The 16183-nt window shown below is 38.7% G+C and overlaps 1 protein-coding gene across 10 annotated transcripts in view; it reads right to left on the reverse strand.

Annotated features, from left to right (window-relative positions):
• Window positions 1-16183, reverse strand: part of MTM1 (myotubularin 1) — a 96086-nt gene that overhangs the window by 12831 nt on the left and 67072 nt on the right. For all 10 annotated transcript variants that reach the window (XM_081043453.1, XM_081043457.1, XM_081043452.1 and 7 more), the window contains 7 exons: window positions 15504-15587; window positions 13155-13304; window positions 8870-9058; window positions 4614-4799; window positions 2413-2619; window positions 1277-1369; window positions 567-680 (listed from right to left, as the gene is read on the reverse strand). In XM_081043453.1, the coding sequence (XP_080899579.1) occupies window positions 567-680; window positions 1277-1369; window positions 2413-2619; window positions 4614-4799; window positions 8870-9058; window positions 13155-13304; window positions 15504-15587 (1023 nt within the window). The remainder of the gene's footprint in view (window positions 1-566; window positions 681-1276; window positions 1370-2412; window positions 2620-4613; window positions 4800-8869; window positions 9059-13154; window positions 13305-15503; window positions 15588-16183) is intronic.

Here is a 16183-nt window from a genome sequence, read left to right on the forward strand (position 1 = left end):
GAGAGGGGTGACGGGGTTCTGAGGAAGCTAACTGTATATTCTAAACAGACCTTCCGGTTATCTTACCCTCCTCCCTTCATCCCATATACCTGGTACACCTTCGCCCCGGAAGCCACAGCATCTGGGGTTCCTGTGATGTAAAGTGGGCGGGTTCTTGGCTTCCCTGCTGTTGGTTTAAGAGTCGGTTTTCCCACAAGGACTTATTTACCTCTTACCTACTAGCTTTCCAGCTTCCCAAAGTTTGCTTCTCTACCTTCTTTCTCATGTTCCCTGTTCTTGTGGGTTTATAGAATACCTTTAAACACATTCTCTTTACTGACCTCTTCGTGATGTTTTGGGAGGGAGACCTTGTATATCTATAAAGCACTCCTACTGCCGAGGGCAAAGTCAATGTCTTCCCCTGCAGTAAATCCTAGATACTCAATAACCCTGGTTGAAGTAAAAACCCCCAAGCTTGGAGTAAAAAATGCGAAACTTTGCATTTACCACAAACCAAGCTATGAAATTCTTTGCATTTCAAGGCAGACTAAGCACAGTTAACTAAAAAGTTAAGCATTTTCACTCACCTGTTTCTCTCGAGCGGACTCACAGTTGTATAAGAAAGTACCAAACCGGCAACTATACAGATGATCCAGAATTGTAATCAAAAATCGTTCATTGAATTCAAAAGCTGTAGGGAACTAGGCAAGAACAAACAAGCAAAGCATGAAAACTCAGCTGACCTCCTATAGAGCTGAAAAGAGGTGCATAAACTTTGCCACATTTTGCCTTCCAGGAAGGACAGCAGAGGTTACAATCGGCACACGCCCCATAGCTCCTTTATTGGTACTTTGCATAGGACCAAGGAGTTTAACAGAAGGGCCAAGTAAAGGAATAAAGAGGAAAAGGAGGAAAACAAGCTGATTAGCTGGGCTCTCCTGAGTGTACAGGGCATACACGATAGTTTAGTTATTTAAGGTATAAGAGAGTACACACGCCGATATACAAATGCCAGTGTAGAATGGATGGAAAAGACAACTTGCTATTGTCAATTCCATTAGGGGGGAGTTAATAGTTAAATATTGAATTTTTTAAACTGTATTATAGAAAACCCTAGACATACAAATAGTAATGAGACTAGAAAAGGGAACCCCACGTACCCTCACCTGACTTCAACAGTTATTCACACATGGCCAAACTTACCTCTGCCCTGTATTATTTGGAGGCAAATCTCATATATTACAGCAAAATATTTAAACATGAAGTCAATTGTATTTCTATCCTCTATATCCCTTACCTGTTTTGACATTTGCCACACACAGTCAATAAACTGGAGAAAAATAGGAGATCGGTCAGCATCGGCGTGGTTTTTATCACCATGACCTATCCTCTGAAATAAATTGATGAAGATGATTTGTTTTAATTTATAGGTACAAAACTGAGAAAGCATATAACCCACAAAATGTGACGATACTACTCAGCAATGTGCTTTCCAAACGCCAAGTCTCTTAGAAAGTAAATAGTATATTTTTCCTTGGCAATATAGACAATAATATAAGGTTTGGAAACAATGAAAATTAAGTATATATAAACTTACATAAAATGCCAATACAAACTGACAAAGCATCATCGTATATGAGTGGTATAACTATTTCACTCGATTGGAATTCTGTCCAAGCCCTGGGCAGCTGCAGGCAGACTGGACCCGATTATCGTGCAGAGTATGTTAACAGTTGCTAAGGGGCCAGTCCTAAAGATTCAAGGCTTGAAACCATACACAAAAGGGTGTGATTATTATAATTAAAAGTAAGTTCTTTCTCTCTTAAAAACAAGACAAAAGCCTCACCATTTATTCATTTACTAAACAATGATTCTTTGTACTTGAACATGTTATTCACGCTACTTATGAAACCTGGATGAAGGCTAAAGGGCTACACGGCAGCCTTTCTGCGTATCGTCAGGGAGCTTGTGAAAAAAGCTTATTCAAAGGGTGTCTGGAAACAAGATCTGGAAATAGGAATTTGAATACATTCTCTCGATTTCAAAAATGCATATCAGAGAATAATAATGACAAAAGCCTTAACTAAAAGTCTAGCATTTCTATAACACAGATTCGGCTCTAATAGCTAAAATATTCATTGAAAAAGAATTGTCAGCCTATCTTCCTTCTTTTCTGCAATTTTGATTTAAACATTTCTATGCTGACTCTATTACTTTCAAGTGAAATTGTAAATAGTACAGATGGATAAACAGGTCTCCTAAGGAGACTTTCACTAGCCCAAGGCACCACACGTTTTCAAATCCGTCGAGTGTTTTTTATGAACATTCCTTGGATTTTCTTTTTAAAAGCAAAGATATGGTTGAACAACTAGTTTTTAAATCCCAAATAGCAGTGACCGGACATTTTAATCATGAGCTTCATTGTTTACTTACAGATGCAAATTTATGTCCAAAACTTATCCATTCTTTTTGAACCAATATCTCAAATCCTTCGATGCTCCGATAGAAGCTGTCCAGCATCAGCATGGCCAGGGACGTCAGCTGGGCGGTCCTGTCCCATCCGTCACTGCAGTGCACGAGCACCGAGCTCTTCCCTGAAGACACTTTGTCGGCTACTTGAATGGCCCCTGTCAAAACAAGCTGACAAAGAAACACATGCGAGTTGGTAAGGAGCTGCAAGGTAGTGCTTCCATCTGAAATGACAGGTTTTAACTCTAGAAAAAGGCCTGCTTTAAAATACTAGGAATGTCTGGAACAGAAAGGTTTCTGTAAATGGAACACCAGGAGCTGCAGGATCTGTTCTTTCTCTAAAGAAACTTCATTTGAATGCGACTAGGTATTCAAAACGAAACCAAGCACAAAAAGCCAAACTGCTCACCACCCAGAGTCAGTTCTCCTTCCATCACCATATATTTGATCCCCTTTACCCTCATCACACAATGGGATTTATAGACGATGTAATACAGAATTGTACACCTTAAATCTATGTAAATTTACTAACAATTGTCACCCCAATAAATTTAATTAAAAAAAAAAGCCAAACTGCATTTTAAAGTGGTATTCGTGTACGTGATAGTCTTACTTTGCTGGGGCTGTCATAACAAACTAAAACAGACTGGGGGCTTACACAACAGACATTCCAGAACTGGGAGGCCGGAAGTCCAAGATCAAACTATTGGCAGGGCCATGCTCCTGCTGAAGGCTCTAGGGGAAAAACCTGTTCCAGGCCTGTCTCTTAGCTTCTGTTAGTTCCTTGGCTTGTGGCAGCATAATTCCAATCTTCTGATGGTGTTCTCGTGTACATGTGTCTTTGTATCCGAATTTTCCCCTTTTACAAGGACACCAGTCTTATTGGATGAGGGGCCCACGCTACTCCAGTAGAACCTCATCCTAACGAATCACATCTGCAATGACTTGAGTTCCAAATAAGGTCATGCTCTGAGGTACTGGAAGTCAGGACTTCAACATGAATTTTGATCATGTTAGAAAAATCACTAGCCCAACAGGTGCAACCAGTCTAGACCTGAAGGCGTGATGCAATGGAAAGCACCTTTTAGCATATACTTGACCCAGTTTCCTCTATTGACATATTATAATAGTATAGTTCTTTCGTCACAACTAATAAACCAATGTTGATACATTATTAAACTATTAAGAAACTTATTTTTAATAAAGTCCATACTTTATTTAGATGTCCTTATTTTTTACCTAATGATCTTTTTGTAATCCAGGATACCACATTACATTTAATTGTCACAAGTCTTATTTTCACAATTTACTTTTGAGGATGATAAATTAAGAAAAAAATGAAAGACGGGCAAAATAAAAATAAGATTCCCATCGAGTTGGAAAATAAAATTTGACTAGAAAACAATCTGTCTTAATAATTCACCTATTTATTTTTTTAAATTTTATTGGGGAATGTTGGGGAACAGTGTGTTTCTCCAGGGCCCATCAGCTCCAAGTCACTGTCCTTCAATCTAGTTGTGGAGGGCGCAGCTCAGCTCCAAGTCCAGTCACTGTTTTCAGTCTTAGTTGCAGGGGGCGCAACCTACCATCCCATGCGCTCCAACCAACTTAGCCATCCGGCCACCCAGTAATTCACCTATTTAAAGTAGGCTTTCTGTTTGTTTGCTTGTTTATAGAACCAAATAGCAGCTACTAAAAGTGTTAGTTCCCTCAGATAGCTTCAAGTACTTTTACTTTTAAAAGAATGGAGGTTTTTGATGCCTTTATCAAGATGAAGGTCTGAATATAGTAAAAACATAATTTATTCTTTGAAATAAGTCAATTGGAGATTCGTTTTAATAAAAACAATCTCTCGCTAGAGGGTCATACCCATTAGTAGTTAGACAATAAACTGACTTTTGAAATAAACCTGCGTGAAAGATTTAACTACTTATTATTGACCAGATGGAAAGTGACATCTCTATAAACTGTAAGAATATTCTGGAGATGATGCTGTGAAGTCTCTAATTTAGGTAAGCAAATTATAAGGAAATACAAAACTGTCACATGCAGAACCCTGTTCTACATATGTTTCATCTCTCACGGTTCAATTTCTTTTAATCTAAGGATTAAAAAAATTCCTGTTTCACTAAACAATTACTGTTTTTTTACAAAAATGTACTTGCCTTGATATGTTCTAACCAATGAGTTGACTCCAAACTGGACAACCAATGAGATTCTTCCACATTAGGATAAACAATGTCTTTGACTTTTTTTAAAGATTCCCGCATAACATGAATGTTATGAATGTCTAAGAACAAAAGCTCGGTGTTGTGATATGCATCGTCACTTTCATATCCTCCTCCCGTTGCCTAAGAAGCAACAAGATACACATACAATCAGTTGGGTTTTGTATTTCATCGGTAACTTACACAAATACCTGAAAAATTATTGGTACTCCAAATCTTAATCCCAAACCTTGCCGTTCAGATACAATGATTGAGGGGACTTAACTTCCTAGTTAACACTAAGCCTCAACAACATGAGTCACACTTTGAGCTAGAAAAAGAATGGCAGGCTGGCAATTTCCTGGGGATGTGTATTTGCGAGAAAACAATCATTTTCAAAACGTTCTATAATGACTAGCTTTTTTTCCGGATCTGGAAAGGCAAGAGCGGGTTCTGAATGGTCCTCATCGTCCATTAGTTTTGTTAGACTACTTTGCAGGGGGAGGCACTGGCATTGTAATGACGTTCACATGAGATCCAATGGGCTAGAGAAAAACAACAGGCTTTGGAGTCAGACAAACCCAGATTGATAGCTCAGCTTCAGCCCCTCTTTGCTGTGTGATCTGGGGAAAGGCACTGAACCTCTCTGAGCCTCAACGTCCTTTCCCGTAGAATAGGGGATAATACCACCTAGGTCTCCCAGAATTAAAAGAAGCCATATGAGTACTCTATTATACCTAACACCAGCCACCATTTAATGAGCCCCTATGATGTCCCAGGTACTGTGATTCTTGCTTTACATAATTCTATTTAACTCTTATAGCAATGCTACAAGAGAGATATTACCATCCCTATTTTCCAAATCAGAAGAGATGCTATTTAACTACCTCCAAAGTCTCACAGTTAATCAGCAGAAATTAAGTCATCCAACTTCAACACCCGAACCTTTCCTAGTGTACCATGACTGTCTGCCTGCTATGCAAACGCCAAGAACAGAGCACTGCACATAGTGGGCCCTTAAAGAACAAAAAGTTTCAAGAGGAGACAACATAGCTGCCGCCTACCGCAGCACCTACCAGTATTAACTTGCCAGGGCAGCCGTTGGCTCACCTTCAGGGCATGGTGAAGAGGCCCGCTTACCACGTAGCCAAGAAGAAATGCTACAATTCCGTTTAGTAACCTGGCTGCATGCTCCTCAATGTTTTAAAATGCCACGGAACATGTGGCCTCTGGCTCTTTAAGAAAAAATTAAATAATTCAGAGGCTCTGTGAAGAAAGTGATGTTCTGTAAGCCGAAATGAAAGAATGCTAATGAACATCGTAAAAACATATGAATATGTGAATTCACCAGAAAGGTAAACATATCGTCAAAGCAACACTATACTAACTTCAGAATGCCTGTAGGAAAAGGATAGGAAAACGTGCGTGGAACTGAAGAGCAAAGGGGCAAGTCCCAGACAGATGTGGCCTCACTACATTACATCCCTTTCCTTCTTTTTCCTAACAAAAGAAGGAATATAAACTTGAAGGGCCAGTATATCCTAGGATTTTTCCAGGATTAGTCACAGAGACGGTCTCTTGCAGGAGAAATAAGGCTGCCACTTGAACTTTAAACCTGGAGACGTATGTACAAGCCAGAGGCCTTGGTCACCACAGGCTCTAAGTGAGAAAATATATTTTATTGAGAAAGAAATATATTTTTCAAGCTTGCTACAAATAGCATCAGTGGTAAGTAGACAACACTCATTTTGTTGTTTTTAAAGAGTGATTAATTAGCTAATGAGTAAACAGACAGATGGGTCATCTTCCCCTCCTCTTGGTTATCCATGCCTCAGCGAATGACACCTGGCAGCTCTGATCAGAGGTCACGACAGAAGTGCTCCTATTCACCTGGCTGTCCCTTTTGTAAACTGTAGGCACAGGGCCTGGGAGGAAAGAGAGAGCCTAAGTTTTGCGAGATCTACACACCTATAATGTGATGACACATGTCACTCCTGCCATACACGGACGACCTGATTCTCTTCACATGTAGCTTTTAAATAGTTAGTGATTTTCAAAGAGATTCTCACATCAGAGTTTCTTTCATAAGTAACTGACGATGATACGTGAAAAAATAAAAGCAAAAACATACTAATTACTCATTTCCAAAGTTTCTGGCAAAAACAGACATTAATACAGTTGCACTTTAATTCATCCCAGTGTACTGTGGCAAAATTAAAGCAGCTTGCTGGATCTTATCCACCCCTGGGTTTTGTTTTTTATATGTAAAATGGTGTGGCATTGCTTGTTACATGTAGGGTTGTAAATTTCTAAATATCCAGAAGGGAGGAACAATTAGATCCAAAGAGAACAGAAGTCAGGAGGGTAAAATCAATTAGTCAAGCATAGATCGAGTTCTCAAAAAGTGCAAATTCTCCATCTCTGGGTAGTTTTGAAGTCTTCTTTTCAATTTTCTTCTCTTCGACAAAAAAGAACAACCCAGATTGCCCGGTACAACAATATAAAGGTCCAAGGGCCTGTTGCTATGGATATAGATGACTAGGAAAGAGAGGCAGCTGAGGGTGGAGAACCTGAGTATGCTTCTTAAAGAATGATGCAGAGATCTTGAAAGCTTTGGTTTTTCTTCCTTAATTTTTTCCTTCCCTTCATTCCTAAGAGGACTAGAAACACAGGCATATTTCCTGAGTGTTAAAAGGCATTCATGAATTCTACTGCTATAAACAATGAGATTTACAGTTAATATGATGTGTGCATTTTATATATTTTAGAATTTCAAAATATTCTTTCTAAATACTGCATTTTAATGTTGTATCTATTTCAGGCTAAAAGTATACATGGAAATATTGCATGTCATACGCGTATTCAAGGCTGAATTCTATATGAAGGATATCAGGAAAAGAAATATCTAAAGTTAAGGATAATCTGAGAAGACATTCATATTTAGATTTAATTTCCTAACTGTTTTACTTATAATTCCTAGTTTACTTACTGATTTCACTTCCTGATTGCTTTACACATCATTTTAAGATCATTTTCATTCCCTAAACACAAACCACCTATAGTAACAAACAGCTGATCCAGGAGCACACAACAGGCAGGAGGGTCCCCCAGGAGTCAGTGCATAAGATTCACAACCTTGTGAGTGGAGTGCCCACCCCCACGTGCCATCTGACACAGGTGCATGCAGACAGACGCCACAGGCCCCACTTAGAAAGCTGCTGCGTCTGTCTGAGCTGCTCCAGGACTTGTTTTGCTTTCAGGTTCTTGCCTTGTGCTCTGAATAATTGAAGAAGCCAGATAAATGACCTCGGGATAAGCAAAGTATTCAAGATGATGAAATCGAAGTCTACAGCTGATGAGAAACAAGAAATCTGAAAGGCGGAATGTGGATGAGCAACTCAGGCCGGGTCACTGCAGCACTTGTGATAGCTGGCAGTAATAGGAGAAGGAAAACAACAAGACAGAAAGGAGAACTCGAATGGAAACAGCACAACATGACCTGGGGCCATTCAGTATAGGGGCAAATGGCCTTACACCTTGCAGCAGACTCCGAACAGCTCCCGAAGGTAACAGTATGCTGTCACTGAAGTTCACAATGACAACCCCAGTCAACTTCAGGGACACTTGACATTTTCTGCTTAAGAAGGCCAAGAAGACAATTGACACAGATTTCTTGGAAAAGAATAATATTGTGTGTGTGTGTTTGTGTGTGTCTGTGATTATAAAATTCACATACGCAGATCTATTTATTTCTTGAATCATATAAATGAAAATACACATTGATGAGCACAGTGAAGAAACTGTTTTGATAAAGTTCCAAATTTAGGATTTTAACAAGTACACCTTCCCACAACTTCTCACAGATGCCTCCATAATATAGACATTGGAATTGACCATCAACAGCCTAAAGAGCTCCAAAGAGATTCTGACTTTTGCCTGAGATTCTGCCCAAAACCCTAGTTCATTACAGTTCTAGACCTGCCTAATTTACCTAAAGATTACCTTCATTTGATTTTAATGTATTCAACTTTTAAGATACATTTTGTGATTAAAAACACTTTCTGCCTCAGTGAACTAGTTCTCTTATTTAAACTAAGTTTACCGATTAATTTAAGCCCACATGTTGACATGGCGTGGCAAAGCATTCACATGAAAAGAAACACCATATGCTGTACGTAAGGTTAAGTTTCTATCGTATCATTAAATATACTCACCTTGTTGGCCACTGCATTTACATTGGGTCGTGCATCATAGATCGTGAGTTTAGAAATCTGTCTATTAGTCTCTCTGATGACGTCGAGATATTTCTCATCATCTTTATTTCGTTTACCACTCATACCAACGAGAGGCTGGCTGCAACGCACAATGACTGTCTTGTTTTCTGGATGAATCCATGACAGCACCTATAGTTAGTTCAGAAATTTTAAGCTATCAAGAAAAAGACAAATCTCAAAACAATGAAAACTATACAAAATAAAGCACTAACAATCATGATGAGGTGATTCTGCTTTTGCTGAAATGGAATACTTATTCACCATGATTTCACGGCACGTGCCCAGAAACACTCATTTAACAATGATGGCTATTCAGAGATAATTAGAATAACCAACTGCTTTACTAGTCTTAATTAGCACCATAGCTAATAGAAGTCAAATGCCTACCTAAAAATACTTACATCATGTAAAGGAAAAAAAAAAGCTTCTGTTATTATTTCACCTCTGTAACTTGCACTAGATTTACCATCACAAAGAAACAGTTTTAGCAAAAAGTGACAGATAAAGGAAATCACCTCTGACACAACATGTTTCTACAATACCAACTCACATCCGCAGGTCGTTTTCCCCAACATTTTCAATTCTAAAATCTAACACAGGGGGCAGTAACCCAAGGGAAGCGAAAAGATGCCAGGACAGCCAAAAGGGCTGCCAGAGTCTCCACAATGAAGTGTGGATACCCAACTCCTCGGAGAGCTCTTTGAGCCTTTACTCGCACTCAGTCTTCTCTAATTTAATACACACACCTAGCACATTTGATACCTGGTTTCCCAGCTCATAGCACAGGAGAAAAATACCTGTAAAAGGCAGCTAATAATGTAATAAACCAAAAGCTATAGAAGTGTCCACTTCAAATGGGTGAATTGCTTGATATACAACTCAATAAAGTTGTTTCAAAAAAGGGAACCAGGAGGCGAGCGTGTTGAGTAGCAGTGTAGGCTCGGGGGGGGGGGGCACATTTCTGCCGTGACTCTGTGCACTGAGCCCACAACCTCTGTTACCTCCTGCTCCTCCCTCACCGAATGTGGCATAGGGTTACCCCATGGTGCTGCTGGGAGGATGAAGGAAGAATGAACGCAGGTAAAGTACCCAGTGCCGTGGAGGGTGCTGGCTCGAGTTATCTGCTAGAGGCAGGCCGGACGGCCAGTCAAGTCAGATACAAAAAACTATGAAGAGCAGACATAGGAATTCAAGAAGCATAACGGTTTGAGCTCACTACAGAGCCAAATATGTTGTTGTCTTTGAAGTCACCACCTCCACGATGGCAAATGAAAACCACTGATGTTTCTAAAATCTGATGTGCGTGAAGATGACAATGGGTTGGTGAGAAAGATCCTGTGACAATATGAATACTCATTCACTGAGTCTTTGTGCCATGCCAGAGACCAGTTAAAAAACACCACTTTGGCCCCTAAGAGTCCAAAGGCTCAGAACTGGGAAGACTTGGGAAAAGCACTGGCCCTTCATCAGCCTCCTTTTTCTTCACCTACTTCCTATAGCCTTTGCTTCGAGAGAGATAAAAGACATGAGATCACTTTTATGTATGTACATGTATGAATTTGAATTTTTTCAGGTTTACTGAGATATAATTGACATATAACAATGTATAAGTTATAAGTTTAAGGTGTCCAGCTTGGTGATGTGATGTGAGATCACTTTTAAAAGAGCAAATCATGGCACATACAAGAGACTTATTATTTGACAAAGACCCTCATCACATTTAAAATTTAAATGAGGTCATATGCAAGAAACTGCCCTGTGCCACCAATGCCCTCCTTTCTTCCACCCCTCCTCTCTGTGCCTGGGAGATTCAAGACCGGAATTACCATGCCTTGTTAAGAAATGCTACTCTTATGAGTTGTGTCACCTCTTACTTTCTTTTTCTTTTGGGATCTCTACCTTTTAAAGCTACCTTTTAAAAAGGATGCTTGCTGTACAGCTGACCAGGTACAAATAGTGCTAATTTCATAATATCAACTACTATGAGTGCTTTTAAAGTATATGGTATCATATCAGGTTATTCTTATTAAAGTTACCATTTAGAAGCCATAAATAATTAAGGATGTGCACAAAGATTTCGCCGCCAAAAGACGTTTATTACAGCATTGTTTATAATAGCAAAAGATTAAAAAGAACCTCAATGTCTCACAATAGAAAACTGATCAAATACATTATGGTATGTTTACACACTGGCAAGTGTGGAAAGTTATTTCCAAGATAATGCTAGGTACAAAAAGCAGATTGGGACACAAATTACAGAATAATTTAATTTTTTTTTAAAATTAATTTTATTGGGGTGACAATTGTTAGTAAACAAATATGTATACATAGAAGGAAGTCTCGAAGGACATATACCAACATGTCAACTGGTTCTCACAAGGTGGCAGACTCCTTTCTGCTTAACAGTATTTCCTAAAATGTCTAAAATAAATATGTATTACTTATATGTTAAAGACTTCCATGACATTATGACAAACCTGTTTGAGAACAAAGGAATATGTATCTATTAATGGGAACATTAATGCATGTGGACTATTTCACTATTCAGTGATATTTTGTGTTTGTTTCTTCTTTACATACAAAATAAGATTGCTTTCTCACCAATTCTTTTTGTACTTTTATATGGACTTTACAAAACCCTAAATATCAAATATTAATAATTTCACATTAAAAGCAAATACATTTTCTGGGTTATAGTCAAGAGTCAGGTGGGCAGAAGGTATAGTGAAAAAAAGCACATTATCTACTATTAGATATTATTAAGCATCATAATCTATAAAGATACAGAGATGACAGACAGCTTAGCCTCAGCTTTGTTAGGAAAAATAAATGCAAATTGGCGGCCACCACAAAGTAAGAAGGATCAATAAAATGGCTACATAAGTAAAAAGTTATGCATTCAATTTGCTCTACAGAGAGTGGGCTCTCATTTACTCAGAATAGTGGGAACTGCTGAATCAAGATGGCAGCCTAAGCATAGCTGACTGGCCACGGTTATTTCATTTCCTCTCCTGCCCAAATCCCATGAAATAAATACACACACACACACACACACACACACACACACACACACACACACGACCCTTTGACACAGTTGATGTTCAATAAACATTAACTGAATGAAGGGGTGAACAAAATCGATCCATGCTACCCTAATCCAGTTCTCCTGTGGGCAAGGCATGTGTTAGCAACACAGTTGGCTAGGGCAGAAGTGGAGACTGTGGCTATGGCACAGAAAAATATGTCCAAAAAGAGCACGGGAATGAACTTGTAACTCTAGCTTCCTTGGCACTGAGTATTAACAACATGAGCTAAGGAACATACTTTGAAGTATAACATATATCATGAAGATATGAACAGACACTCAGTTAGTGAGGCAAGTGAATTTTACAAGTTACAATTCATATTATGTTGACAGTACAAAAAAAGTTTCACACAAATATCCTTTTAAGGACAAAAATATCTAGACTTGGAAGTTAAAGGCAAGGTGACATTAAATCTTAATTTGTTCAACCCTTGTTTATAAACCAAAACAGAGTACTTATTATGACATGCCGTGATATTAACAAAGGGGGAGATTCTTTAAACTTTTCATCAATAAAATTTATGTGCACAGACTAGACAGTATGACTTGAACATAAATATTTAAGAAGCCAAGAGAACTTTGTGACCAGTACTACTAGGTCCAATGACACCGTTAAGTATACTGTCTGCAATAATCTGCCCTTGACTCCAATATGCCAATGGTATTAAGGCAGCTTGCAAATGTGCCGAGGGGAAGCCCATCCTAATAAAGGTGAGTATGTACACAAGCCTGGACTTATGCGTTTTATAATATAAGGTTTCCAGCATGTTTCCAGCATGACTCAGCGGGTATTTATCAAGAGCCTATCAGATATCTGGTATTGTGCTACAAAGAGAAATACCACAAAGACCCTGTCCTACCTGCTTTCGTTCCACCTAGCATTTGGTTTACATATGACAGCATTACTTGGACTTTCTTTTGTATAAGAATTACTTGTGTTCATTCTCCGTCCTTGATTGTGAGCTCTGGGAAGGCAGGTGCTGTCTTTCATCTTTTCCCATTTGGCCTGGTGCTTTGCACTCAGAGGTACTTAATAATTATTTGTTGGACTGAAATCCAAGAGTGTTTCCCTGAATTACTTGATTACCGTTCTTACGGAATAAAAGGCACTCTGAGAAAAACATTAATTGCAGTACTCACTGGAATTCGATTTCGGGATCTGAAAGTTGCAACTCTCTTGAGATCTTCATCTGTGGCACGAAATGGAACCACCAAGAGAGCAGGGTAAGTGTCACATAGTCCATAGCACTTATTAATAAAAGTTATTCTCCAGTGGTGATTGGGCAGGCCCTGCAGGAAGAAAAGTCAGTCCGAGTTAGTACTGCACAACTTTATCTCTGCATTTGGCCTTGGACCTCCTTTCTTCTTTCTGGCAGAATCTGCACATGCCTCTCTGACCACGGTGTAGTGATGGTCTACCGATTTATAATAAGGGAGCCAAATCAATAATCCAGACAACGTAAAAACATAAGACAAAACACTGGCGGTTTCCATAATTCTAAACTATCACTGGTAAATACAGATTCTCTTGAATTTGAGATCTCACTTTATTTCATGTCAAACTATTCTTTACTACTGGTACAACAAAGATAAACCCAAGTTCATCCCCCATCCATGCACCCGCCCTCCCTAGAGAAAAGTACATCCCGCCATCTTAATCTGTGTCTAACTGAGAGTAGAAAAGCGATCAGGCAACTCCCTCTCCCTACTCAAAACAGAGTGAATGCTTCAGTCTGCTCCAAAGTAGAAAGAGGCTAAGTGTGTGAAGAAAGTCACAGAGGGCAAGTAAAGGAGAACCCCTCTGGGGAGGCTCATTTCGCCACCTCCTAAGAGGGTTTTTTTGTTTTTGTTTTTTTTTCCCAATCAAGTTGTTTGGGATCGATGATCGTCCTTCAGGTTGTGTGAGAAACCCAGTCACTTGTGGTCTAAGGAGACTGCTAATATGACAGGGACACAATGAAGACACCTCCCACCCTATCATCTACCCACAAAATTGTAGCTAGTGTGGACAAGAGCCAGAGGTGGTGGAATATTCTCTCCCCATACTCACAAATACATACACAAAAGTGAGCTAGGTGGGTGCTAGTTTTTGGGACATACATTGTAGCTTTTCTTTAGGTCTGGTCCTATAAGCGATGGACCAAACAGATGAGTCTGATGCTGAGTCCAATTAGAGAGCTGTAGTCTCCTCAGAAAGTTGTAAGAAAAAACGATGGAAATATAATGACAGTCTAGAACAAAATACCTTCAACAGTTCAGAGATGCATGCAATCTTAAAAACAGGAACTGTTTTGTTTCAAGCTAGAAGCTTTGACTGAAAAACTAAGTCTCAATATTGTCAATAACACTCTAAAAATAAGGTATACATATTTTAATACATAATGCTGCAGAGATCTCCAAAACATGAAATACATTTCAATGGTCCTTCATCTGCCCCTCAATCACTGACCCAAAACAAAGGTCATTAAAGTGACAGGTATACAAACCTTTTGAAAACAACAGTCTAAAGCTGATTTCTAGAAGCAATAGGACATACTACCTCACACATGTGCTCTAGAGATAAACTCCCACAGCCCCATTCCTGAGCATCGAATCTGCTTATGAATACACACACCGCTCATCAAGACTGAAAACAGAAATCAACCAAGGTGTTTAGTAGTGGAGGTGGTGGCTAGAAGGTTCTTCTCAAGTCTAGGGTTCTGCAATTTTACTTTATTTTATAGTTACTGCCTTTTCAGATAATGCAATTGGGCCTGATTTGATTCTCAAAGCTCATTCAACAAAATTTCCCAATTATTTTAAGAGCTTTGCAGAATGATAATTATGAAAAATCCCACCATAAAACTCCTAGCTGTCCTATAGAGTTGGTTATACCAGCGGTCAAATTGTGACTCTTGTTACATAACATGCACAGGGTCTTTTTCACAAACATGTCACAAGAGACCTTTGTCCTGGAACAGGAACATTATTCCAAGACTCTTACCTTTATTACAGCAAATAAACACACATGTAGGTGATAGCTGACATAAGAGGCAATTCTAATATACATTCATCAAAGCTTTCTTGGAAAAGACATTATCACAGGGAAACAGTTCTAATTCAATTGAATCTGCAAACGGGAATGCATATAATTGAAACCTAACGGCCAGTAGATTTAGAGCTCCCAGATATATAAATATTTAGCAACATCGATTCCTAAATAGGAAGCTAAAGAAGCCTGATTTTTCTAGACTCCAAGTATTTGTTTCATTTCATGAACATATAGCTACCATTCTTCACGTAAGGGAAGGAAATAGAACTTAGCCAGCCAGTTTTCAATGCAGCTTGAATATGGCTATAGAATAATTGATAGAATAAGCTATATTACACTACTGCCATTAAAAACATATTTAGCAAGGATGTGATTGATTCTCAAAGAGTATGACTGATGACATATTGTCACTGTCTATGTTTCAGATTCACCACATGCCACAGTACCTACTGGCTTACCTGTCTTCTGTATTCTTCAACTGGATTATATACCGTCCATCCATCCACGTTAAACTTTTCTTCATTTAAAAATGCAAATATTGGCTAGACAAGGCAAAAGAACAGAATTTAAAGTTCAGTGTGAAGAAACAAATAGTCTACTAATACTACATCGTTTGATTTTTCACCAGATTTGAAATCACAACCAAATCTGATGAGACTTTTAACAAAGAAATAACTGAAAACTTTAGACTAGACTTATGCTACCTTCAATCTTCAGTAATTACTTTGGAGACCTCAATTTTCTATGGCTACAAACATCTCTTTTAAGTCTTTTAAAAATGATGTTCCACAAAAATCAGATTTCCAGACCAAAAAATACCTATCAATTTTAAATAGTATTAGTAATTGATCAGGTAAAAGCCACTAAAAAAAGAAAAAGGACACTTAGGAACGATTATTAAACAGTGCAACTGTCTCAAAAGGGAACAATGACATGTTAATTAAAAAAGAAAGATAGGACATTAGGGCAATTCTTAATGAACTGTTCTTGTGAGATCTGCATCAATGCCCTGATGTCTGAAATGACAGGATGCAGACCTCTCATCTCTTCTATCTATGCTCACCCTCGAGGAGGCCATACTGATGAATTTCATGGCTTCAAATACCATCCACACCCTAGTGACTCCTAAATATCTATT

This window comes from Rhinolophus hipposideros (genome assembly GCF_964194185.1).
Source record: "Rhinolophus hipposideros genome assembly, chromosome: X".
In the NCBI taxonomy this organism is placed as follows: Eukaryota; Metazoa; Chordata; class Mammalia; order Chiroptera; family Rhinolophidae; genus Rhinolophus; species Rhinolophus hipposideros.